Source organism: Hetaerina americana, unplaced genomic scaffold, assembly GCF_022747635.1.
Source record: "Hetaerina americana unplaced genomic scaffold, ioHetAmer1.1.p SCAF_4, whole genome shotgun sequence".
NCBI lineage: Eukaryota > Metazoa > Arthropoda > Insecta > Odonata > Calopterygidae > Hetaerina > Hetaerina americana.
This window is the reverse complement of record NW_027286985.1, coordinates 5266568-5294162: the sequence shown is the minus strand read 5'-3', so window position 1 is coordinate 5294162 and position 27595 is coordinate 5266568. Positions and strand designations below refer to the sequence as shown.

At 38.9% G+C, this 27595-nt stretch overlaps 1 protein-coding gene and 1 non-coding gene across 3 annotated transcripts; both read right to left on the bottom strand.

Annotated features, from left to right (window-relative positions):
* Ciao1 (cytosolic iron-sulfur assembly component 1) lies at positions 1-27087 on the bottom strand. 2 transcript variants are annotated; one of them, XM_071590421.1, is made up of 8 exons: positions 26906-27087; positions 17127-17300; positions 5852-6136; positions 4099-4207; positions 3544-3721; positions 2578-2713; positions 1934-2072; positions 1-384 (listed from the first exon to the last, which is right to left on the bottom strand). In XM_071590421.1, exons 2-8 carry the CDS (start codon positions 17277-17279, stop codon positions 110-112), a joined length of 1275 nt encoding a protein of 424 aa, XP_071446522.1. In that variant the 5' UTR covers positions 17280-17300; positions 26906-27087; the 3' UTR covers positions 1-109. The 2 variants fall into 2 exon arrangements, with proteins under 2 accessions (XP_071446522.1, XP_071446523.1); XM_071590422.1 differs by lacking the exons at positions 1-384; positions 1934-2072; positions 2578-2713; ... (2 more) ...; positions 5852-6136; positions 17127-17300 and adding an exon at positions 25204-26499.
* Positions 8395-8467, bottom strand: TRNAS-GGA (transfer RNA serine (anticodon GGA)). The gene has a single exon. It is a non-coding gene; the product is annotated as a tRNA-Ser (tRNA).
* Positions 27088-27595: the final 508 nt, after the last annotated feature.

Here is a 27595-nt window from a genome sequence, read left to right as displayed (position 1 = left end):
TATTAATGCTGCTGCATGTTACACACAAGATATTTGGCACTAAAAAAAAATAGTGCTTAGCATATTCACCGATCTCATTCACTTAAAAAAGAATTCTTTTGCCATCCAATCACACAACCTGTAAGGGCTCTTTGTCTTGCGAGGACATTATCACATCCACAGCACCATCAAAGAGGTTGCTCAAGACTTTGTTCTCAACGAGATGGCGCAGAAAACCCCGCTCAGTATTTGAGTGTTCGCACAGTATTACATGGCAACCTCTGTGAACTGCTTCAAGGACTTCATGATGCCCCATTTCTCCAGTTAGAAATACATCTGCCCTGACTCCAGCAAGAACAGAAGATCCAGAACCTGCACAAAGTGCCACCGTTTGAACTCGTGAGTCTGAAAAAGTGAATTGTAATTCAGATCAAGAGGCCAACAAGATTGTATTTGTAAGGATTTTAAAGGGCCCCATTAAAAATGAAAATTACTACCATGGACTCCAGTATAAATTTAATGCATCCGAGCCATGAGTAGTAGTTTTTAAGGGATGGTGACCGACAGCAAAAGTCATTTGCACCATTAGGGATGGGCAAGAAAAGATGAAGGGTGGAGAGAAACCCAGTGTTGCCATAAGCCTACTCTTAACGAAAGGCACAAAGGGGTCCGCAGCTTAACCTCCCATCCGACGGACAACACACTCACTCAAAGTGCTCTCCACAAAGCACCGCAAGTACGGATCGAAATACCACTGAAAAATATCTTCCCCCATCGGGCTTCGAACCCTATGGGTGGGAAGCCAGTACATCAGCCACCTCACCATTATGAAATAAGCAACTTAGCCACTCAGGAAATATGATTATGCAGCATTTTGTAACTCAAATACCAAAACTCTTTTGAAATTGCTAGCTTCCAAAATTTGATCAACTTCGATACAATTTCCAAAACTTTAAGAAGAGAGGTCTAATTTTCAAAATTCTAAGAACATAAAAATGTTAATACTAAAGATCAATACAACTGTATATCAAGGTGTTTCATTCAGATTATTTAAATGCTGTCACCCATTTCCATTAATTAGCAATTGAGTAAATCCCCTGACAAATTAACCATGACTATGGTTATGAAAAGATATCACCCATCAGGTGAATGAATGGCATTAAGAAAATAAATAAGAGACAAATTTAATCTTCTGATTTCTGGATATCGTAGGACAATGAACTTGTTGGCGCAATACTTTCTCATGAGCCTTTATCCCTTTTATAGCTGCACTCAATGGAACTAGAGGGTTGGCTAGGTTAAAGCATTTGGACAGATATTAAGGAATGTGATTCAAGTCACACATACAATGCGGTTGATTTCCTTGATTCAATCAAACTGCTTGCATTTTCACACACATCAGTACATATACAGAGTGATATCATGGAAGCTGCTTTTTCCACAATTCTTTTTAGTCGAGAGGTATGAGTGTATGTAAGGTGAAGATTCAGGTCTAAAGGATATTAATCCTTCATTAAGTAAAATGCCACCCGAGAGTTCTAATATTTTCATATGAAATGGATCTGTTTATTTTCACCATAGTAAGACACCAGTTTCATTTCATTGACGATAATATTCATGGGCTTAACATTTTTCCTGGCAGCCACCTTTTTGTCATCAAAGCTGATGCATGTATTTTCATAAAAAAAAAGTTTACACAAGGTATTTAGAATGAATACATAACTCTAAGTGATGGATTGTCGAGAGCTTGTATCGTAAGAACCTTAAAATTTGCCACTGCTAAAAATCATCTAATTAAAGAACCATTCTCAGGATATACTATTCCATAATTCACAATTGATTAAAAACAAATATATTACTGACCAGTTTGGCTATTTCTGCCAGTCAAAGACAATTCAGCTATTATGATCAATTTTTATAGCTACATAATGTGTCATAAGTAACTATTACTCACCAAGATCAAGATCCTTGGCCACAGCCAATCGCACATGGCTCAACTTAAGATGACTTTTCACAGCATCCACAACATCTTGTAGGATCAAAGGCTCTTTTAGTGTACACAGTCTTCCTTCTCCAAAACCAGGAAGTGGGATCTACAAAAAAAAATGTTCAAATATTGGCTGACAATTTAGTTTAGTTGAAATATGAGAATTTTCACAGGGTAAAAGTCATTCTCCTAGACTAGGATTCAAAACCAGACTACTCGTTGTTCAGCCAAATACTAGCTAGCCAGTTAAGCTAATAAGGCACCCTTTTACACTGTGAATTTCTAGGGATTTAAAAAGAACAATATTTGATGAATTACTGAGCATACAATGTCACAAATTTATTGTAATAATTCATGTTTTACCACGGGCCCAAGAGGTTAAGCCAATGTTTAAATACAAAGGTGTTTTCCTTTGACAGATTCAAGGGATCAAGGGATCCATAAACAGCATCAAGGGATCAAGGTGAATGGTTTCTTACACTTTGAAATTCATGCCTTTTGGTGCACATCAGCGGATGACTCAAATAAAGTATCTGTCATGACATCTCCTACAGTTCTTTGAATTTACTACAGTCAATTTTTAAAGCACTTAGGCTCCTGTTCATACATACCTGTTCATACTTATTTACTCTAAACTGTAAATGAAGAGGTTTTAAAGGCCATGACTTTACACATTTCACCAAACGATGCACACAGTCCTCATCACACACAAAGGTAATAACTTTGGTGTTATCAGAAGCATCCTTCCTGTAAACAAGCACAAAATGTTCTCTTTGAGTAGAAGGACACAGCTACTTAATTTTAGGGGTGTCATTTTTAATGATCAATACATTCATGGATAGTTGAAATTTTTAACTGATTAAGCTTTTCACTCATAGCCTTGTTCCATGTTTCCCGAATCCTCTAATAGACTCCTGAACAAAAGCAATGACGGAGATAGGCATGGGAATAACTATGGAGGAAGGTTGCAAGGGAATGCGAGATCTAAGTGTTGGAAGTCATGAGGGAATGAAGTTGCTAGCTTAGAGGCCAGAGCGTAAAATTACAGTAATTCAATATTTACAGTGATAACTGTTGTAAATGACAATGAGCAATAAAGACAATATTATATTTTCTTTTGCTCCCTTGCAAACTTCTCACAAACTAGATGCAATATTATTATGATGATCAAAACCTAGTAAACAGTACCTACTCCTACAATAAGATGAACAAGGTATAAATGAGGAGAAGAAATGAGCCAGGGGTACAATGGGATGATGGCCAACATTATAACTTTGAAATGTAATCTTTTCAAGTACTTGGAAATTCATTTCAGTCATATAATTATTCAGGGGCGGCTGTCTTAATTATTACTTAATCAACTAATAAAAATCAAAATGCTTGTTCTCTTTTTGTATCTAGAGAAGCATCATCACAAAAGAATAAAATAAAAATTCAAATCAAGCTAATGATAAATCATTTTATTACTACTGTTCACCCAAATAATAAATTATGTTCTCACAGATTATTATCTATCAGATAAATGTATCAAAATTGAACAACACTACTAGAAATAATATAAATAAAACAGATCTTACAGGTCATGAATGTGAGTTCCCATTTCCTCTGCACAATCACTCAAGAGCTCAAGGAAACTCCCCAACTGTTCATCACTCTTAGAAACCACTATTTCCAAGTGGTGGGTTAATTTGCCTCCTTTGGCATTGACTTGGGGCCAAGTCTTGCTAACAGTTAGAGGTCTGACCTTTTCCGTAACTGCAAAAAAAATGTTGATGGTGGAATACGATTTCTGAGGTAAATCGTAAATGGGTTATGAAAATGTTAAAGATGACTATCCCCATGGAGGGTTTCGGGTTGGTTCAATATTAAGTTTCACAGAACATCCATTTAAAGTCAAACATGCTTTCCTGAAGTATTTGACCCAATCAGAACAACTATATCACCTCTATTTAAGTACAATTGGGAAAGTTCACAATTAAGCTGATGGCATGACGTACCTTCAGGGTTATCATAAATATCTCCAAAAAATTATAACTTATTCTCTCATATATAACTCATTTTGACTCACTAAATTTCACAATGAATGAACAAACTAAAGCTATTGCCATAAAATGTAATAAGTGGCAACTCACCAAAAGCAGAGGCCAACCAATCATTTACACCACCCTCCACTGCATCCCAGGCAGTATGAGGAGAATACACAGCAATTCTATTTTCAATGCATGCTCTAATTACTCTCTCCTGCAAATAATTTGAATAGGTTATGATCATTCTTAAATACAAGCAGTAACTGCTCATACTAAGAACTAAAGAGCAACCAACCAAAGTAATCAACCCAAAGATTGGTTTGATTTCAAGAGATGGGCAGAGATAGATAGAGCTTAGTATTAGGTGAGATAGCTCATGTAGCCCTGCATTATATTCAAATATCTCATTGTCAGAGTATAGGAATTAGAGCATAGGAAACTTAACATTTACGACCTTGTTATGTAATATTGATGTGAGATTTGAGCTAAGAAGATCAACCCTCCATGCAATCACTCTAAGAATATCCCCCATCAAAAACAAAACAGAAGTTTCCCAGGTCATATTACACATAAAGCATCGCACATCACACCCAAAGATAATCTGTTTGTTCTAAAAATGCTACCAAAATTTGGCACATGTTTACTAAGCCATCTAAGAGACAAAAAAGGGAAAACTTGTTTTAATTGCAAAATAAAATATACTTGGGATAAAACTTGAAATTTTCTACAGAACTTTATCTCCTAAGTTTCCCCATTTATTTTGGCTGTGGAGAAAAAACAAGCTACGTTATGCATAGGTAATTCTATGCACCCGACCCCAAAGTTTTTAGATTCCTTGTAAATTCTAATTTTCCAAGGAAAATATTTCAAATTGCAACTTCTCTGTGAAACTATTTGCCAATTTTTATATACCTCAAGTTTCACAACAATAAAAGCCATTTTAATATATGTAGATATGTAATATAATATATTAGATAGTATTAGGAATATATGTAGATAGTAATTTGAAGTGGGATACACATATAGAACAACTATGTAAAAAACTGAATAGAGTATTCTATGTAATATTTGTATTAAAGCATAGTATAAGCCAATATGTTTTGAAAACATTATACTATGGTTTATTCTACTTAAGCATGTCATATTGTATTGTAATATGGGGGCCTTCCTCCCTTCTTAATAAAGTGTTCATCATCCAAAAGAAGATAGTGAGAAGCATGTGCAAATTAAAGTATCGTGCTCATTGTCGCCCTTATTTCATATCACTTGAACTGCTCACTGTACCTTGTGTATATATATATCAGAGTGTTATATAAGTAAAAAAGAATACGGCAAATTTTATTAGGAACAATAGCTTTCATACACATGAAACCAGGAGATGTAAGGACATTCATGTCAAAATAACAAACCTCTCACTGGCATCCAGAGGGCCCCGGAGGTCATGTGTTCAAAATTGTACAATAACTTACCCGCAGATATTAAAAATATAGAAAATATATATCTTTTAAAAAAAACCGTATTAGCATACTTAATAGAGAAGTGTTTTTACAGAGTAAATGAGTATCTGAGCTGTGGGTTATAGCATTTCTTTTGTGATATTGTCATCTCTTTTTTTGTGAAATTGTTTTCTTTTCTATGACGTGCTCTATATACATGTATAATGATTGTATCATGATATATTGTGTCCTCTGGGCAAATAAATAATAATAATAAATGGCACTACTCCAGAGAGCAGGAAGGAGTGGCACTTAGTTGATTTTTTAATTGTCAACCATCCCAATTCACCCACATGACACATACTCATATATGTACCAAATTTTCCTCACCCCTACTATTCTAGCATGCAGTTAAAGCTCACCTTCCAGGTGGTACTAGTGAGAGTACTCAGGGGCCGAAATATTGGTGGATGATAAGACACAATCATGCCAAATGGACCCTTTTCTATGGCCTCCTTCACTACCACTTCAGTGAGGTCATTGGTGAGAAGTATGCGATTCACTCTATGTGAATGGCCACTGGGTTCCACTTGCAACCCAACTTTATCCCAAGATGCAGCCAGGGAGAGGGGAGCCCAGGACTCCAGCTTCTTCACCACATTATGGATTAGCACGCCTTCTCCATTCTCATCACATGAGGAATGTTTCTGAGGGTGGAACAACAAAGCAGCTCATGAGGGGAGTTACAGTAGTGATTATAGTGTCCTATTTTAGATACTCCAAAGATTTTGCTCAATTAAGGTTAAAAGAGTGAAACTTCAATCTATTATTCCTCTATTATTCCCCATGTCCATCATTCATTCCTTCCAGTTCTGAAGTTATGAAATAACTTCTGACCTAGTGAAATAACTGAATTACAGGGTCGCACCCAAAAGTGGTAGGACTGATTTTCTCTGGCGCGAACGGAGCGGTGGAGGGGGGTCTGCCTGGCAGGTTAAGGTGGAGGGGGCTCTTAGCAACAGACCGACCCCAACCTCAGTCGCCTGCGGGCTGTCTTTGAGTGAGGACACCGTTTTTAGTGAAGCAAGTTTTTTGTCCGCGTCAAAAAACTAAATGAATCTGAATTTAGAGCAACGTTATTCCGTTAAGTTTTGTGCGAAACTCGGGAAGACGGCAACTGAGACCCTCGATATGATCAAGCAGGCTCATGGGGACACTGCCTTAAGCCGTTCCACAGTATTGAGGTGGCACAAGTTGTTTAAAGAGGGTAGGGAGCTCGTTGAAGACGACCATCGCTCGGATGGCCGTCGACGGCAAGAACCGACACGAATGTGGACAGAGTGAGGACACTGCTGAACACAGACCGACGCTTAACCAGTGAAGAAATTGCAGACCAGTTGGGTCTGTCTGCATCCAACGTCCAACGCATTATTTCACAGGATTTGGCCATGCGCAAGGTGTGCGCCAAGATGGTGCCGAAAATTCTGCCATGGTGCGCTCGTCGTCAGACAGCTCCTGGCCAAATACGGCTTTGCCACGTTGCCGCACCCGCCCTATTCTCCCAATCTGGCACCACCTGACTTCTTCTTCTTCCCCCTGATGAAAAGACAGCTCAAGGGACGACGTTTTGACTCGATAAAGGCCGTTCAAGAGGCTTCGACGAGGGTCATCAACGGCATCCCCAAAGAAAATTTCCAGCGGGCGTACGGGGAATGGGAGCAACGTTATACTAAGTGTGTAGCATCTCAAGGAGCATACTTTGAAGATTATTAAGTCGATGTAAGTATATCGTCAATAAAATTCTTTTAAAAAAATCAGTCCTACCACTTTTGGGTGCGACCCTGTATATCACATTCATCATTCCTTGATGCATCATTTTCTAGTATTTATCATTCTGAACTTCCTAATCTGAACCAACAATTTTTCCTGACTCATTGCTTTTAACAAACTTGAGCACATAGGCTCTAATATCCAATCACAATATTGCCACTTGCATAATATTTGGGCAAAACCATGCAAATAAGAAAGTATGGATGATTAAAAATATGCTTACAGCATTTAAATGGTTCCTTGATACTTATATAAGTACACAACTTTGTAAAATATATTTTTTTGAAAACGGCATCACTTTATGAGTAAAGAGTCATTGCTGGAGTACATGGAGGTACTGTTTCAACCCATTAAGTGTACTGGTGTACTGTAGTCACCAAAAGTACACTTTGTGAGCACTAAATTGTGATCCAAACTAGGCTGTTTGTGGGGTGGAAATCCAAAGTGAAAAGGGAGAGAAAACTTGGATAGGATGAAGGGGCAAAAACAATAGAATGGTTGGACAAGGTCAAGAACCAGTATTCCTTTTTTCTGAGAACTATTTCATAAAAACCTGAAAGATGTGCATTTAATCTCAAGGACCATCCAACATCTACCATTAATCAATATAACCGTAATTAACTCATTAATAACCCATAGTTACAAATATTCAAATGATAGATTTGACCATTTAGCATGTACGAGCTAGCATCTCGTACACTACTAGATGTTAATGAACCTATTTTTGATAAATAACTTTTTTACATTAATAACTTAATTTCAGGAGCTAGTCTAAAATTCTAAAGAACTTTTGCCAGAGCACGACTGTTAGATTTCAATTTATTTCCTTAAGAAGTATTAATACTTCATAAGTTCATAGAACTGAGTTTCTCAAATTCATTGTGATAGTTGAAAATGAACATTCAACATACATTAAAACCTTGTAATCTTCAATTCAATAAATCCAACAAATGCCATAAAAATATCCTGGCATGAAATAAATTAACTTAAAAACATCTAAAAAAATGTCTTACAGTTCCATAATTGGCCGGTGCAAGTGAATTTATGATGCCATTTTATCTTTAATTTAAATACCAGGCAAATTGACCAGGAAAATAGTATTTCAATGCAACAATTTCAGAGTGTAAAAATCATTTGCCTTGACTGGGATTTGAACCCAGATCCCTCAATATCCGGTCGAGTGCTTTAGCCAGTTAAGCTATCAAGGCATCCTTCTAAACTCTGAAATTTTTGGGCTTAAAAGGAATGAGATGTTGTGACGAAATACCCTCTGAAATAAGTTTTACACTCTGAAATTGTTGCATTGAAATGCACATTAGCGGATGACTCCGTTATAAGTTACTGTTGTGGCATCTCCGGCAGTTTCTTTGGAAATTAGTCAAGGTATAAACAGCCTATGTTTTTATAAGTTGGCTTTAACCTCGTGGACTTTGGCGCTACGCGTACGAATATGTATGCCTGTGACATTGTATGTACGGTATTTTGTGACAACATCTCGTTCCTTTTAAGCCTCAAAATTTCACAGTTTAAGAGGACGCCTTGGTAGCTTAAGTGGCTAAAGCACTCGACCGGATATTGAGGGATCTGGGTTTGAATCCCAGTCAAGGCGAATGATTTTTGCACTCTAAAATTGTTGCATTGAAACGCACATTAGCAGATGACTCTGTTTCAAGTTACTGTTGCGCAGTTTCTTTGAAAATTTAGGAAAATAGTAGTTTAATGTTTTGAAAAATTTAGGAAGGACATAATTGCTGCTGGGAGTAGTCACTGAAACACTAAACTGAATGCCTATCCATAGGCATGAATCAGCAAACTGTGGAATGGCCTGATAGTGAAACTAATGTTGTTGGAGAAGAAATTGAAACTTTTCCAGTTGTATTTTTCTTCGGCTCTTCTGGATTTTGTTAAAGTGGGTGTAGTGGGTAGCTCTTATTCTTGAGATATGGCAAGATTCTGTTGAGTCAACCCTACACCTTGTAACAACAATCTCATACCCTTTTAGCATTCTCCGGAATAGTATGTGAGAAATACACATTGAGTATCTCACATTTGCCCAAATCAATATTTTTGCTTCCTCTTTAGATAATTAAATACACCACCCTCCATTACAGTTTTTTCCATGAGTTATGGCTGTAGTGATTTGTATAAAAATTGCAATAAATTCCTAAAAGAATATACTGTTGACTTTCAGGCTTTTCTTCATGGAATTGTTTAATGCCCATATTAAATGAGTTTGTAATTTTCCACAGAATTTATTTTCAGGCACTATACATTTCACCGACTTGTGGCACCATCATGTACAAGCTTGGCTCACATGCAGCCGTTGAATATATACCCTTAGGACATAGGGGATGAATTGGCTATGTAGGAGGGGGAGGGAGGGTGGAAAGTTGAAGGCGAGGGTTTTTTCTGGTAAGGGAAGGGAAAGGCAATGGTGCCTTGGTTATGACATGGAATTGGGTGTGGTCAGGGCCATGGGAGGGGTAGAGGCAAAACGGGTCTGTTGAACGGTTGGATTTGTTTTTCCTCAAGGTCAATATCACTGAAAGGAGAAGGGAGAGATGAGTATATAATTACTCATCACAAAATATTGTTTCAGGGTCAGCCAAGTGCCTTCAAATCTTGATTAACTCAAGAGCGTACATTTTAAATCCTTTCAGGAGGATATGCAGTATTTCTGGGACAAAATTGCTATTGTGTCTATAATCATTGAAGTGTTTTGCGAAGAGGGAATTGGAGTTTTTACTTTTAAGACACCTGGCGTATTATTTGGCTCGTGTCTTGAAATTCTTCCCAGTTTGACAGACATAATTATTGCATTTTAGTTTATAGATGCCTGATTTAAAAAGTGTATCCTGTTTGTCTTTGCCATCAGCTATGAGTTTGGAGAGAATAAGGAGTGGGTAGACGGCTGCTTTGAGTGACGTAGGAAGGTGATTGGAGATTTTATAGGAGATATCTCCCAGGAATGGAATCAAACATCACTTGAAGTCTTTAAATGCTGAGGACTAAGAGGAGGAATTTCTATTTAAGGCCATTGATTTTTCTGAAGTATTTTTCCGACTAGCGCAGGAGCCTAACTGGTGGTTTGACCCTGTCCACAGGCAAAAAATATCATCAATGTAGCTGAACCAATACACCACTTTTTCCTTGTGTTTATCATCACTTTTGAACAGATATTCTTCTAACGAATTAACGAATATTTTGACTAGAAGAGGGGAAAGAGAGGAACCCATAGCTAGACCATCTGTTTGGATGTAAAAATTGTGGTTGAAACTGAAATAATTTAAATAAATGCCATTTTAATAAGGGAGATTAATGTTTTTGAAATTTTTGGGGAAATGTTGGAGTCCTGGAATAAATTTTGAGCTTTAGGTAAGGCTTCCAATCTAGGCACACAAGTGAATAAATCATTTTATCAAAAGAAACTGGTGTTGCTTTACCCAAAAAATCAATTCCTTTTAGCTTTTTGGAAATTTTGATTGAGCTTTTACTCCTTATATGGTTTTGAAGCATGAGTAGTTTTGGATCGTTAGGTTTAATTTGCATCACAGAAGGTGTGAGAGGACAAACAATGGTCAAATTGGCATCACCTGTTTATGCATTTTTGGCAGTCGATACAACCTGGGAGGCCACTACCTTTCCCTTCCTTTAGCCAAAAAAACACAGGCCCTCACCTTTAACTTTCCAACCGCCCTCCTACATAGCATATAAGTTCAGGAAAAAGCTCATTTCTTCACAACAGCCATTATAAGCCAGTCAGATATGACATTAGTTTGACATTTACATATAGGTATTTAGCCGCAAAATGTCAATTGGCTCAGATCTAAGTTGAGACACAGAAAATTCATTGAAAGTTTCATTGGAGTGATACAGATTTTTGTGGAATGAGTTTATGTTGCTATGACATTAACATTCTTTCCTTCCTTCCTTAGCCTAAAAATCAAAACACAACTACTATGGGCACGGGGTGTTAAAATTACATGCAGTATTTATTTGGGTTTGAAGAATACATTTTTCCCCTTCTGCAAAGGGGAGATAGCTTATCATTCACCATATATATATATATATATATATATATATATATATATATATATATATATATATATATATATGCATGGAGCATAAAATATATATATATGCATGGAGCATTATATATATATATATATATATATATAACGATTGTACGGAAAAACTCACACTTCAGTACACATCAAAGCCACTAACCATCAGCAATACCTACACCATACAAGCTGTCATCCTCAACACACGAAACGCTCGATTCCTAACTCTCTCTCTATCCGCGGACACCGAATTTGCAACACCACAGCCACTCTCAACAAATACCTTGCCAATCTACACCTTGCACTCCTCAAACGCGGTTACCCAGAAAAGTTACTACGAAATAAAATCCACCGTTCCACCCGACCAAACACACCACACAATAACAAGCCCACATCTGACGCAGGACTCAACCTTTGCACCACCTATTACCCCGGATCACACAGACTGAAAACCCTCCTTAAAGAACTGTTTCCAATTTTACATGACAATGACGCGACCTCATCCTTACTACCCCAATGCCCATCTATCGCATACAGATGACCCGCCAATCTCAAAAACCTTCTGAGATCCACCAACCCTTTGGCGCCCCCCCGTGACAAATTTCCCAATATTTCCCCAACTTGCAACCGCCCCCGATGTAAAACCTGTCCTCTTATTATGCCTACTCCCCTCTCCCTACATCCCCTCATAGCCCCCTCACCTCGTTCCCACGCTAATTGCCTCTCAAAAAATATTATTTATCTTTTATCATGCAAACATTGCACTTCCTTTTACATAGGTGAATGCATTACCCCCTTATCCATCCGAATGAATAATCACCGGTACTCCTGTAATTCTGCCTCACTCTCTTCTCTTCCTATCCCTTCACACGCCAATTCCCACAACCTTTCATTTGACCAGTGTTTTTCCCTCAGCATCCTAGAATCCCTACCTGATTCAGCCACCAACATAGAGGTGAGAACTCGTGAATCCGCCTACATACTATCCTTCCGTTCCTTTAAAATTCCCACCCTTAACCGCCATATTTAATTTCCCTCCCAGCATTCCCTTCACACCTCCCCTCCACGCCCATAGCTCTTTCCCCTCTCCTCAGCCATAGCATATTTTCATTCTCTCTTGAAGAAGGCCCCTGAGAGGGCCGAAAGCTCGAACAATTTACCGTGTGAGTGTTCTTTTAAATGTGTCTATTCTTTTCTATTTGTGTTATATTGTGTCAGCCCATTATTGTGCCGCTCGTGTGAGTTTTTCCGTACAATCGTGATATTAAGCTACCTAGCTACTGTTCCTGTCTCTTCTGTGTTCGTCGTGGGATCCAGCACCAGGTTTTGCGCCGCGGATTCTGCTCTATTTTGAATGTGCTATCCTTTCCCTCACCACTGTCTTCCTTCGTTTCCTATTTCTTTTCCACAACTTTCTCAATCGCCTAAACATGGACCACCCTCATCCCATTCCGTCTTGGATCCGAAATTTTCGCCGTCACGCCTATAAGCTCGCCAAATACACAAGCCACACCGAGTTTCTCACCTCCTGCCTGTCCTTAGGAATCGTTCCCAACGGTCTAGTCATTTCCCTACCACTATCTGCTACTCTTCCCGATATCCACCCCATACTTAATGCATTTTCTTACCAAAAATCTTTAGAATACACCCACCTTATCCTTATGCAATACCAATGCATTCGTGAACAACACAAATCAAACCTTTTTTCCCTCTTTAAAATAATCTCTTTGGCTTCTGCTCACCTAATTCCACAACTCAACGCCATAATTTCGTCTGCCCTACGTTCCCTCCAACAAAAACGTCAAACTCTCCTTAAAAAGCTGTCCAACTTGTATATTTCCTACTTCCGAGTTGGTCTCAAAATTCCACACTCTCACCCTTTCCCGCCACCTCCTCCTCAACCACCCCCACTCTTTCAATATAAGCCTGACCTCCGCAGCATTTACAACCTTCCCCCTCCTCCCAAAGGCCCTCCGGTTTTTCCAAAACGCCAGCCACCACCGAACAATCCCAACACCCCCCCTCCCTCCGACAATGCCCATGACATTGTAAACCTTTCAAACACCAGCCTTTCAGACAATGAAATATCCGTTCTTAGTAAAGGCCTATCCTTCTCCCCTACACCAAAAATAAACCACATAAACATACTCACTGATACCCTCAATTTCTGCCGAAACCTTCGATGGCGCGCCTTCTGGAAATCACAAAGTAAACCTTTCAGTAACCTAAAAACCAATCCCGCACTTGACAAATTCCGCCCGGCTTCAACTCATGAGCCAAAACCCCTTCCTAGTAACCATCCTGTCGAAATTTTTATACGTCTTCTCATCGAAAAAGTTTCCAATCAATCCTTCAGAAAACATCTCAGACCGAAAAATAACCTCTCCATGAACGAACGTCATGCCCTAAAAACCCTACAGTCCAATCCTAACATCGTTGTTACCTCCGCCGATAAAGGCTCCTCTGTTGTAATTCTAAACACCAATGATTATATTTCCAAAGCCCTCGCTCACCTGAACGATACATCCACCTATACCACTCTAACCCAAAACCCAACACAAACTTTCCAAACCGAAATTCGGTCTTTTCTCCTCCACTCCGGACCAGAAGAAGGCCTCACCTCCCAAGACATATCCCTACTTTCACCCCCAAACCCCAGAACACCCCAGTTTTATCTCCTCCCAAAAATACACAAACCCAACATCCCCTGTCGTCCTATAGTTTCCAGTTACAATTCTCCCACCGAAAGAATCTCCGCATTCCTTGACCACCACCTACAATCACTTGTACTCTCCTTGCCCTCCTTCAAGAAAGACACGTACCACTTCCTCGACCGTCTAAATTCCGTCTCTATTCCCTCCACACCCAACCTACTTATGGCCACCATCGACGTTACCTCACTTTACACTTCTATTCCCCATGCAGAAGGTTTATCCTCCCTCCGGCATTATCTTTCTCTACGCCCCCTACCACAGCGCCCCTCAACGGAATTTCTCCTCAATCTTGCCACTTTCGTCCTAACAAAAAATGCATTCACTTTCCAAAATTGTTTTTACCTACAGACAAAAGGCACGGCGATGGGAACGAGGATGGCACCATCATACGCCAATCTCTTCATGGGCCATCTCGAAGAGACCTTCCTGTCACAGCAACCCCTTCAACCTCTTTTCTGGGTCCGCTACATAGACGATATTTTTATTCTCTGGACACATGGCTCTGACTCTCTCAACAATTTCTTATCCGCCTTAAATTCATCTTTCACGGTTAAATTCACCTCTTCCATTTCAGACTCCACCATCACCCTTCTTGACACAGACATCTCACTTCAAAACAACAAATTCACTACTTCAGTACACATCAAAGCCACTAACCATCAGCAATACCTACACCATACAAGCTGTCATCCTCAACACACGAAACGCTCGATTCCTAACTCTCTCTCTATCCGCGGACACCGAATTTGCAACACCACAGCCACTCTCAACAAATACCTTGCCAATCTACACCTTGCACTCCTCAAACGCGGTTACCCAGAAAAGTTGCTACGAAATAAAATCCACCACCTGTACATGTATCAGACTGCTCAGGTGCGGGTGGGAAACGGGGAGTCAGGATGGGCAGTGTTAGGAAGGGGTGTAAGGCAGGGTTGCCCATTATCACCTTTGCTGTTCAACCTGTATGCAGAGGAAATGATCAAAGAGGCATGGGAAGAACTGGAGGTAGGAATGAAAGGGGGCGGGGAATTCGTAAAATCAGTTAGGTTTGCTCATGACCAGGCTTTGGTTTATCAGTCAGCCAAGGGGCTGCAGGCATTGCTGAGTGAATTGGAAATTCAGTGCGACAGGTATGGGATGATAATTAATATTAAGAAAACAAAAGTTATGCGATATTCTGGAAAGAAAAAGGCTAAGCTTAACATTAAAGTAGGAGGGCAAAAACTAGAGCAGGTAGAACAGTTTACGTATCTCGGTAATGTTTTGGACCAACACGGTCAAAGTAGTAGGGACGTAAGGAGAGAATTGCGCTAGGCAAAGAGGCTTTCACAAGGAGGAGGGAGTTGATGACAGGGTCTTTGAGTAAGGATGTTAAGAAAAGACTCGTAAAAACTTTGATATGGAGCGTAGCTATGTACGGTGCGGAAACGTGGTCATTGAAGCAGGAGGATAGACGTAGATTGGAGGCTTTTGAAATGTGGGTGTGGAGAAGAATGGAGAAGGTGAAATGGACAGAGAAGAAAACAAATGAGGAAGTACTTGGTATGGTGGGCGAAGAGAGGGGTTCGTTGGGAGAAATCCTATGGAGGCAGGAAAAGTGGATGAAGGGGGTGCTGACCGGCAGTGGGATGTTGAAGACTGTGATAGAGGGGAGAATGTTGGGCAAAAGAGGAGAGGGAAGGAACAGGATAGGGATGTTGGACGCGATGAAGGGAGGAAGAAAGTACTCAGAGATGAAGAGGGACCTGATATAGTAGGACGATGGATTTTGTGTTTTGTTAGGAGTAATAAAATATTTGTTTGGTAGTTGTGTCCATCCAAAAACCTACCTTAACCGGTAGATTACCTTAAAAAATATATATATATATATATATATATATATATATATATATATATATATATATATATATATATATATATATATATATATAACCATAAACACAGTAATCAACTCGAAGGTCAGTTTAGTAGGTGATGATCACCCAGTACTAAGCCCTATACGGCGTGTGAAAATTCACACATGAGAGTAGGGGGGCCAGTTCCTTTCCCTGTGCCGGTTATTGTTTCCCAGGAAGACCTGGTACCCGAAAAAATCACTTCAGCTTGGGTGGAGCTGCAGGTGCCCAGAGTGCCTTGCCCGGGAATCGAACCCGGGACCCTCCGGTCAGCAGTCCAACGCTCTACCCACTGGACTACCGCTACCCATATATATATATATATATATATATATATATATATATATTTTTATAATTAATTTACCGTGTAAGTGTTCTTTTATATGTGTCTATTCTTTTCTATTTGTGTTATGTTGTGTCAGCCCATTATATATATATATATATATATATATATATATATATATATATATATATATATATATATATATATATATATATATATACACTCCATAACTTCTAACTCCATTCAATAAAATTAGGATTTCCAGCTCTGATGGTTTCTCAGATTTACAAATGCACACACTGACATGCATTTTAGAATGCTTTCACATCTTTTGTTAAGTCCCTTTTATAGCTTAAACCTTACCACTTCCTGTTAAAATTCTTGCAGCAAACCCTTCAGTATAATTAGCAGGTATGAAGCATTGTGCCATAGGGTTACCCAAAGGTAGTCAACCCAAGGTGTTGCAGAGATAAACAAGTCCAACAGCCTATCTGACTGCCCTGATGATCACACATTTCCCACCTCACTGATTCCACAAATGGCAAATAATTACATCCAGTTCCTGATCCATAACAAGGGAACAGATTTTGGCAATAAATCTGACATCCAGCTAACAAATGATTTCCAATAAAACAACGCCATCCCAATTTCATTGTCCACAAATAAAACACAAAGGTTGTGCACAAGTGTTACCTGTGTTCCTGACCAATCCCATGAATACTGAATACCTGAATAATTACTCTCATTCTGGTTACATCTCAAGGGAAACATTCAAACAATTGTTCCCAAACCCAAATGAAAAATAAACTCACCCCAAAAACAACATGATTTTCAAATTGATCCTCATTTAAATCCTGTATCATGCCACATCTCCATATTCCAAGGTGCAGATAACATGTACATTCACCTACCTTTATAGTTCCAGATTCCATTTTAATTCCAAAATGTAGGTTTTTTACAAGTATTGGAGAAACTTGCGGATACTTGATCAATGGTAAGGTCGCTCTTTCTAGGCTTAATATTCTGGCCAAGCCCTTTACATAAGTGACACATCCAATTTTCATCTGAAGAAACCCAGTAAATTTCTGAAAAAAAACATGAATTCTACAATATAATTTCCACTATTTCCATGGAATTGTTCCATACATTATCTTTTCAATTTATCGAAGTTTCATGAACAGGGTAAGCATGTCACTTCCATATGATACCTCTACTCCCCAAGATAACCATTAAGCATCCTAATGATTCCTACGTAGTAAGAAAATGTACCCTCTTGTAATATTTCACCTTTCCTTCACTTACTCAGTCCCATTTATTTCTCATCATCCCAACCTAGCTCCAAGTCAGAAAAAAGAAGCATCAGTGCTTATGTCTGGAAATAAGTATTTGTATTAGATTTCTTTTGGTATAAATCCTCCCATTTTTAAGGAAGACCCACCCTGGTTTTTCCCAGGCCTCCTTAAAATCATCCTCTTCCCATTTTATTTCTGAGCAATCTGCAATTAATTGTACCCCTTTTTATTTACAACTTTCTGAGTGTTCATATAGAGTAAAATTCATGCACATTGTCAATAACTGGTTATATATGATATACCTGTATTATGATAGCGTCATAATCACTTGATGGACCACACTTTAGAATCCAGAAAATACATTTTTCTTCAAATGAGAGATCAATTGGAAACCAACTCTATGGTCCACTAATAAGTTGGAATGGTCCTCAAATTCAAACATCACCTTCATACAAAGCCCCTCCTCCACTTCTCCAAACTCTCGACTCCTCAAAACTCCACCTCCAACATGTCAAATACAAAGCCCTCTAACAGAAATAGTTTTAAGCTGTGACCTCAAGAGTTGTTAGTCCTAAGGTAGCGACAATCGCTACTTAAAGTCCCAAAAAAAATTCCCATTAATTCAGAAACATATCATAGAATGTGTTATGGTTAAGCAAAGATTTAGGAACAGTATAATTAATTTGCAGTTTTCCAGAAGCAGATATCGATTCAGATTATAATTTAGTGTTAATTGAGTGTAATATCTAAGGAATGGAATATAGAAGCATGAAATGCGATGGAAAGAAAATAGTACTAGGAGGTAGTCAAAACATTTATGAGTAATAACATGTAGACAAGTAAAGTAATGGAAAGATAGAAACATATCATAAAGGAATATTGAAAGCTGCAAATGAGAATATAGGAACAGTAAATAAGAAAATGAAATCATGGATTACCATTGAGAAGGTTAATAATTGAAGTTCTGACGAAATGGATAGAATTCATAGAGAAACAATGAGATAAAGACAATAGGTCATGTAGATTAGATATAAAAATGGAATATGCTGTAAATAATGAAAGTATAGGATCTGGAATGCAGGATAGAAAAGACATCAAAGCATTGAAACCAAAGAAGGTTTTGAGAATAGATGAGACCTGCAAAACTACTCAAGAATTAAGGAAAGGAGAAAGAGTTTTTAGTAGCTCATTTTTGCCATACATGAGAGCAGAATTTGACTGTAAGACTGTTCAATCAGTATTGATGGTCACCTCAAAAAAAGGGAAAAGCAGGGGAATAGGTAAGTGTTAGGTGGCTAAGGTACAGACTTCCCACTGAGAGGGCCCGGGTTCAAATCCTGGAGACAAAAAATATTTTTCAGTGGTATCCCGATACCTACTTGAGGTTCATTGTGGAGAGCACTTTGATTGAGTATGACCTCCGTCCAATTCAACTGCGGACCCCTTGGCACCTATCGACAAGAATGGGCTAATTCCAATGCTGAGTTTCTCTTGTCCCTCTCTTTCCCAACAATCCCTAATAACACCAATGACCTTGGCTGTCGGTCAACTACCATAAAAACTACCAACTAGTAGGGAAAAGCAGCCATGTACAAGGACTCTTGAACTATAAAATTGATATTGTAAGCAGCTAAGGTGTAGGATCATCAATAAAAGGATGGAGAGGAGGGTAAATGATTACTATGGGGTTGATGAGTTTGGGTTTGTAAGAAGAGAGGTACATGTGATGCCACATAAGTAATGAAGTCACTTGTAGAAAAACATAAAAATACAACCAAGATTTATTCATTTGTTGAATATATTTCAAGAAGGCATTTAATAGAGTATATTGGGCAGAAGTAATGAAGGTATTATATAAAACAGGAGTAGATTGGAAAAATGCCTTGGTAACTTAGCCGTGCCCTGCATATGTCTCTGGCTACTAGATAAACGTCTCAGACTACTCAGGTTGAAGCAAGACAATAGGGGTTAATAGGACGCTTTTGAGATATGAGTGTGGAGAAGGATGGAAAAGGCGGAAAAGATGGAAAAGAAAACAAATGAAAGAAACATAGGCATGGTGGGGGAGGAAAAAGTTTTGGGAGAAATCCAAAGGACGCAGGGAGGATGAATGCAGAGCTATTTGATTGAAAATTGAATGTTGAAGATAGTGTTAAAGGGGAGGTTTCTAGTCAGCAAATTATGGAGAGGAAAAGGATAGGATTGTAGAATTAAAGGAAGAAACAAAGTGGAATTAAAGAATGGCTTATTGTAGCGCAGGTTGTCACGTTTTAGTCTTGAGGAGCAAGACTTGGACATATGACATTATCCAGTCTGTGACCATCTAAAACCTATCAAAAATGTTAGACTACCAAAAAAATGTCCTAACCACTAGAATTTTCAAACATTAAACTTTTTTGATAGTGATATTGTAGGTTACCTGTTTCCAGTGAAAGTGATTTTTCTCGACCGCTTGTCTTCTTAAATGAGCTATTTAACTTGACAGAACCTTTAACATATCATGAACTCATACCTATTTATCCAATATCACATCGATTTCTTCAATATTTCTATCAAGAAACCACATTAACATGAGCACCCTCACTACTGACAATATAGTATCTACTGCTGGTAATGGATATAGGTATTACTGCTTAGGATTTCACATGCAACTCCATGTGAATGCATTCCACTTCACCTGAAGAAGACATCGGAAATGCCAATGAAACTCTTGCTTTTGTTAGCATTAAATGAAGATATGAAATCCCAAATAGAAAAACATTTATCAAAATCATCCCATGGAAATCTTCTCAAAAATATTATTGGAATTGCATCGACATATTTCTCCATTACAATGCAAAGATTTCATAGAGTAAAAATCATTCACCTTGACTGGGATGGTGAATAATTTTTACACTGTGAAATTGTTGCATTTTAATGCAAATTAGCCAATAACTCTGTCAAAAAGTTACTGTCGCGGCATCTCCAACAGTTTCTTGAAACATTTGCCAATATTTTAATTGCCGAGAATAAACAGTTTGTGAGATAAGAGCTCGTCCTGTGGATATTTGATTATTCAAGAATTTAATTATAATAAAATTCAACTTTTGGGTAGTAAAATGCCTTCTAGGGACAGTGTTCCTAACTGTAGGGGGTAATTGTCATACCAGACCAACAGTATCAGAATTTAACTTACCTAAGGACCCAGTTCTGTGGAAGAAGTGGATTGCAGCTATTCATAATAGTTTTCCAGCCAAATACTCACTCCAAAGTGATTAGATAGTTATTAATATTACCATTCTTTTATTTTCAGAGGAGGGTTCTGCATTAATGATAGAGTATACGTTAATGACCAAGATGTGGTCAACTTGAAATAAAGTCTCCCTTCTCTAATATACAGGTACTGTATGTTGCAGGATTCTGTGATAATTTTATATTAAAAAATGTTAGCTGCGGTCAACAGAGAGACAATCTGGTAACAGAGAAAGTGCTTCATGGGAATAAAAATTTCAATTGAATAACCTGTTGGACTGAGAAGACTTGATACATCCATTTTATGAGGCCCTAAAAGTCACTTTTTTGCTGTTATTTTTTTGTGCACAAAAAATTATCAAATGAAATCAAGGAAGAAGTTTTTTAAGCATGACAACCAAGGAGGAGTTGAATGTTAAATTAAGTGTAATAAACTCAAAGCGAATACTTAGATATGAACTGGGCTGATTCAAATTAAAACAAATCTCATGTTATCCATAGAATACTCATTTTGGTACCCCATTACCACATTCAAATGATATTGCCAAAGGAGAATCGACTTGATGGCTGCAAAAAAAATGTTCTACTCAAAAGCTAGGAACTCTAAAAAAAGTCACTGTTGTATCTATTATGATATTGCTGTTTATATGACGGTTATTGAAAGCATTCCATAGGATGAAAGTGCCGGCAGAATAAAATAAATATTTGTAAAATGTAAATTTTTTATTAATTAATTATTTTTCATTAATGAGCCACACCCTCCCCAGACTAGAACCTTGACGTGGTGGAAGGGCTTGTGCGTTCCCATGACCCCTAGAGCTGTGCTGGCGGGAGCAATAATAATTGCTCCAGGTAGGGTCACCCATGCCAGATAGGTCGAAGGTTAGGAGCCAGACGAAAGGTAGTCCACGCAGCGTCTGTTCCTCAGTGAGGCAGCTGCAATGGCGTCTGACCCCAGTGGGGCGGCCAGTAAGTGATGGTGTCACGTTAAAAACACTATTGAGGAAGGCAACGGGAAACCACCTCAATTATCATTTCCCAGATTAACATGATGGACTATACAGAGATTTTGAGTCCTGGCAACTGCGGGGCTCGACCCAATCAGCCGTGTGTCGTGTCCGGCAGCGGGGGAGGCAAGGCTTCCGCAGTCGTCATCCTACGAAACCCTTGCCGGGGAAAACCGGCAGCAGCAGGACAGAAGACGCAGGAGAAGAAGAGCAAATCGGTTAGAATAGGAACGTGGAATGTTAGGACAATGATGAGAACAGGGAAATTGGAGAATGTTAAGCGTAAGATGGAAAGGGGAAAAATAGATATTTTAGGTCTATGCGAGGTGAGCTGGAAGGATAGCGGGGATAACTGGAGTGATAATTTTAGAATAATATACAGCGGCGGGGACGAGAGCCAACGAGGGGTTGCCATAGTATTAAATAAAGAGGTAGGAAGAAGCGTAGTCAACATAGAGCAGGTAACGGATAGAATAATGCATGCCACCGAGCAACCATAAGGAAGAAGAGGTCGATAGGATATACGATCAGTTAGAGGACATAATCGCATATGTTCCTGCAGGGAAACATTTGATAGTGACGGGGGATTGGAATGCGACGGTAGGCAAAGGAAGAGATGGTGATGAGGTGGGGGACTACCGTTTAGGCACGAGGAATGACCGCGGGGAGAAAGCAGTTGAGTTCTGCAGGAAACAGGGGTTAGTCATCACCAACACTTGGTTTAGACACCACAAACAACGCAGGTATACATGGAAAATGCCAGGTGACTCAGAGAGGTATCAGCTAGATTATATTCTGGTTAGACACAGGTTTAGGAACAGTGTGATAAATTCGCACAGCTTCCCGGGAGCGGATGCGGACTCTGACCACAATTTATTTGTCATGAAATGTAGCTTCCATTTCAAAAAGATAAGGCAGGGGAGGCGAGTTAGAAAATGGAATGTAGAAGCATTGAATGGTTTGAAAAGGAAGGAATACAAACAGGCGGTAGAGGAAATCACGGAGGATGGTAAAGAGCCAAGTACTATCGAAGAAAAATGGGAAAGTATCAAGAAAGGGTTATCGAAAGCCGCAAAAGACACTATTGGAACCAATAACGCAAAAAGGAATAGGAAACCATGGATCACAGAAGAGATGATTACAAAGATGGATGAGTGGCGAAAATGGAAGAATGTAAATACAAAATTAAGCAAACTGAAGTACAAAGAATTAAACAATAAATTTAGGCGGGCAACAAATATAGTAAAAGAAGCATGGTGGAAGACGCAGTGCAAGAATATGGAAAGTCTGCAGAGGAAGGGTGAAATCGGTGCGCTGTACAGCAAAGTTAAATCGTTATCGGGAAGTAAGAAAGGAAGAGATATGCTGACAGTTAGAGATAAGGCGGGTAAGGTAATAGTTGATGCAGGAAAGATCCAAGAGAGATGGAAGGAGTATATAGAAGAACTGTATAGTAAAGAACTCAGACCAACAAAGTAAGACATTGAAAAAGAATATGACATAGAAGAAGACAGCTTAGGTCCAGGCATACTAGACAATGAGATAGAAAGGGCATTAAGGGAGATGAAACTAAATAAGGCTGTGGGGGTGGATAACATTCCCACAGAACTATTGAATTGTTTAGGAAAATGTGGGAGGAAGAGGCTATATGGGTGATTCGTAGTATTTATGAGGAAGGAATCTGGCCGGAGGACTTTGTGAGATCAGTTTTAGTTCCTATTCTGAAAAAGGTAAAGGCTACATCATGTGAGGACTACAGGACGATAAGTTTGATATCACACGCAGCTAAAGTTGTTCTCAGGATCATAAACAAAAGGATAGAGAATAGGCCAAATGATTACTTAGGGGATGATCAGTTTGGGTTTAGGAAGGGCAGAGGCACAGGTGATGCCATTGAGGTAATGATATTATTATTCGAAAGGAATATAGAACACATCCAGGAGGTATTTATCTGTTTTGCAGATTTCGAAAAAGCGTTTGATGGAGTGAAATGGGAAAAACTAATGAGTATATTGCAGAAAATAGGAATAGATTGGAGGGAAAGGAGGCTAATCTGCAACCTGTACATGTCTCAGACTGCTCAAGTGCGAGTTGGGAAATGGGGGCTTATCTCCCCCCTCTACTTACCTCTCCATTTCTTTAGTTTTTCTGTTTCTTTGGGTTTCCCATATTTCCCCTCTTTGTCCCTGCCTACCTTACTCCTCACCCTTTTCTTCCCCCACACTTTCCCAAACAGGTCAAAATATAATGTATCACAATTTGAATCATGTCTTGTACCTGAAGATGGTTCGATGAACTGAAACACATTGCAGGTGACAAATAAATTTGTGGAAAAGTGTAAATTTGTTTTTCTCATAATGACCAACTTCCACTACATCTTGCCTGAATCTGTTGACTTATTATTATTATTAGGTAATCCACCGGTTACGGTAGGTTTTTGGATGGACACAACTACCATATTAATATTTTGGGAATCCTAACAAAACTAAATCCAGTATCCTACTCTACATCAGGTCCCTCTTCATCTCAGAGTACTTCCTTCCTCCCTTCATCCCATCCAACATCCCTATCCTGTTCCATCCCTTTCCTTGTTTGCCGAGCGTTCTCCCCTCAATTACAGTCTTCAACATCCCACTGCCGGCCAGTACCCCCTTCATCTACTTTTCCTGCCTCCGTAGGATTTCTCCCAACAAACCCCTCTCCTCGCCCACCATACCAAGTACTTCCTCATTTGTTTTCTTCTTGGTCCATTGCACCTTCTCCATACTTGTCCACATCCACATTTCAAAAGCCTCCAATCTATGTCTATCCTCCTGCTTCAATGACTACGTTTCCGCACCGTACATAGCTACGCTCCATATCAAAGTTTTTACGAGTCTTTTCTTAATATCCTTACTCAACGTCCCTGTCATCAATGCAGCACATCTTGTTTGTACCAAAGGCCGGGCATTATGAATATTTTTTCTTATTCAATTTTCTTATTCAAATGGATCTGAAAATCTACCAACAACAAAATGTGCTATAAACTATATGTATTCCTGATCAACCAGGACAAATATATGCATGGTGTACATATATGTACTCCGGAGCAAGTAGAACAAAAATATGCATGATGTATAGATTTTATTTCAAGTTTTGACAGGATGCCATGCTACTATTGACCTGGATTACAAATATATTTAAACTAAATTTTGAGTTATTGAACTGAAAAATGATTTATTGTTGACAGTAAATTGCAAAGGTGGTAGTAAATAAAGGAATAATGTCAAGACCAAATCAGGTTCCTACAAATAATGTCTTTTCGGAAAGAAGGGAAATTTACAGTGTGCCCCGAAAAATACCCATACAAATCATCTTCGAAAAATCTCGCAATTATCTTATTAATGGCTAGGATAAGTATCTGATTAAGTATCCTGGAAAGATTTACCATAGGGGTTACAAATAATTACTCTTTTATTTTGCTTTTAAGGGCCCTCAGGTAAAAGAGAGTTACAAGCAGTAGCTATTTGTTCATTATTTTATTACCTACACAAGGCATAAAGAACAATACAAACTAACCCACTTAAATGCCAGAGAGAGGTAAAATATCAAAATAAAAACTGGACAAAGGTAGCACTATGAAGCATTGATATTTCTTTGTTAATCAGAATGAAACATCCATAATTTAACTTCTCCGTCATCACTTGCAGATGCTAGAAGCCCAGGTACTTGAGGATTCCAACAAACTGAATTCACATCTTGTAAATGAGCTGAGCGTTGTGTAGCCAAAATATCAACCGAGGGTTCATGTATTTCAATGGAGTCTCCTCCATCAGCCTCGCCAAAGACGCGAATCGCATCATCACCACAGGCAGTGGCTATGTACCCAGTACAGGGGCACCAGGATACATCATACACCGGACGGCCACCATGATGGCCGGATAGGGTACAAATGCACTTCCATGATGGATAACCATTTGGCCCAGGCGCCACACCTTCTTCATTACTTGGTCCAAATTCTTTCCATATCTTTACTGTTCCATCACCACTACAAGTAGCTAATCTATTCCCTTTATTTGATTTTTCGGAGCTATGACTTTCCCAAGCCAACCCCCAAACCGTAGATGTATGCGAGGAAAGGACAGAAATTTCACCCCATTCACCATCTGCTAGGTTCTCCATGTACAAACGAACAGTGTCGTCGTAACTAGCTGACGCCAAAAGCTCTCTCTCAGGATGCCATGCTACTCTCTTCACGTCCTGGGAATGTGAGTTAAGGACAGCAGCGCATTCAAATTCTCCATCCAGCTCTTCATCTTCACCATTTTCCACTCCCCATATCCATACCGAACGATCCCTGCTACAAGTTGCCAGGAGACGACCAGACCGTGCCCATGAAACGCTTTTTACTTCGCTTTCATGTCCTTCCAGAGTGGCAACACATTCAAAGTCCTTTCCTTTTCCGCTGTTCACCTGCTGGCGACGCTCCCAAATGGCAGTGGTAGAATCGAAACTAGCTGAAGCTAAACGATTACCACACGGAGACCACGCAATCGCTCGGATAGTTCTTTGATGTGCATCGACCAATGTCGCACGGCATGTCCAATTTGCTAATTTGTTATCCACTTGGCCTGAAGAGGCATTGGTCCAGAGACGTATGCTTTTATCCTCGCCACAGGAAGCTAAAATGTCTCCTTGAGGATTCCATGCTACATTCCAAACCCTCCCTTGATGACCAGAAAGGGTTTGTAGCAATTCGAGCCTCCCCATTATTCCTGAAAATGAGATTGAGCTTTAGGTAAAATATGTAACAAATTAATATTTTCCCCTCTCTGGCAAGCTGCAACATCGATTATCGAGTCGAGGAAAACTGTGGCAATTTATTCATTAACATCTATAAAAATAGCATTACCTACATAGGATAATTATAAATAACTAGGGCTAAAACCTTAAATATGGAATTAGGAAATCAAACATTAGGAGCTATAACTAACCACCGAAACGTCTATTCCTTCGATACCATTTATCTGAAGGCGGACGACCAATTCAAAGTATTGAAGTTTATAATCATCTTCTATCAACGAAACTGATACTTCCTAATCCTGCCAGATACTGGTCTCGAACTTCTCGTGTTATGGACAGAGAAGGAAAAGTCGCCACATATTCTGCTAAGAGACTTACCTGAATTACAAATAGTAGTAAAACAGAGCAGGCATTTATCCTCACCGATGCCTGCAGAAGAATTCACTCCTATAGGAACCTTCGAGATTGTTTCACAGATGTTCTTTGCAAGACATATAGTAATTACACAGTGTTTTTTAAGACAAGTACCGCTTGATATATAAATGAAAGGCTTATCAAACTTCTACATACGCTCGCGCATTTCAGTTTTTATATCGAAAGTTCTTCCTATCGATCCTATCAAACAACACCTATCCGAGGCACCTTTGAAACTAGTGAATCTTAACATTCTCACTAAAACGTAAGGCATATCATTCAGAACTTCGTACTTCCTGCATTAAATTATTGGCAGTATCATAAAGTATGGCATTGCATATTCATTAATATTTTTTAATGAAAAAATATATTTTCATAGGAATGTATTTAGTACATTAGATCCCCAGCCACCCATATTCCATTAATTTATTTATTTTAAAACATTATGGGAGCAATATGATATTATGGGAAGGACAATTGTTGAGAAGTACGAATGGAGTGCGATTGGATCTTTAATTTCGGTGAAGCGGCAAAGAAGGCCTAATAGAGACATTGCTTTATTTTTTCATCCTGATTGTGGTCGGAGTAATGTATTTTATTGCCAGTTATAACGCAACGGTCTTTCATGGTTGTTACTCTATTTAAGGGAGTTGA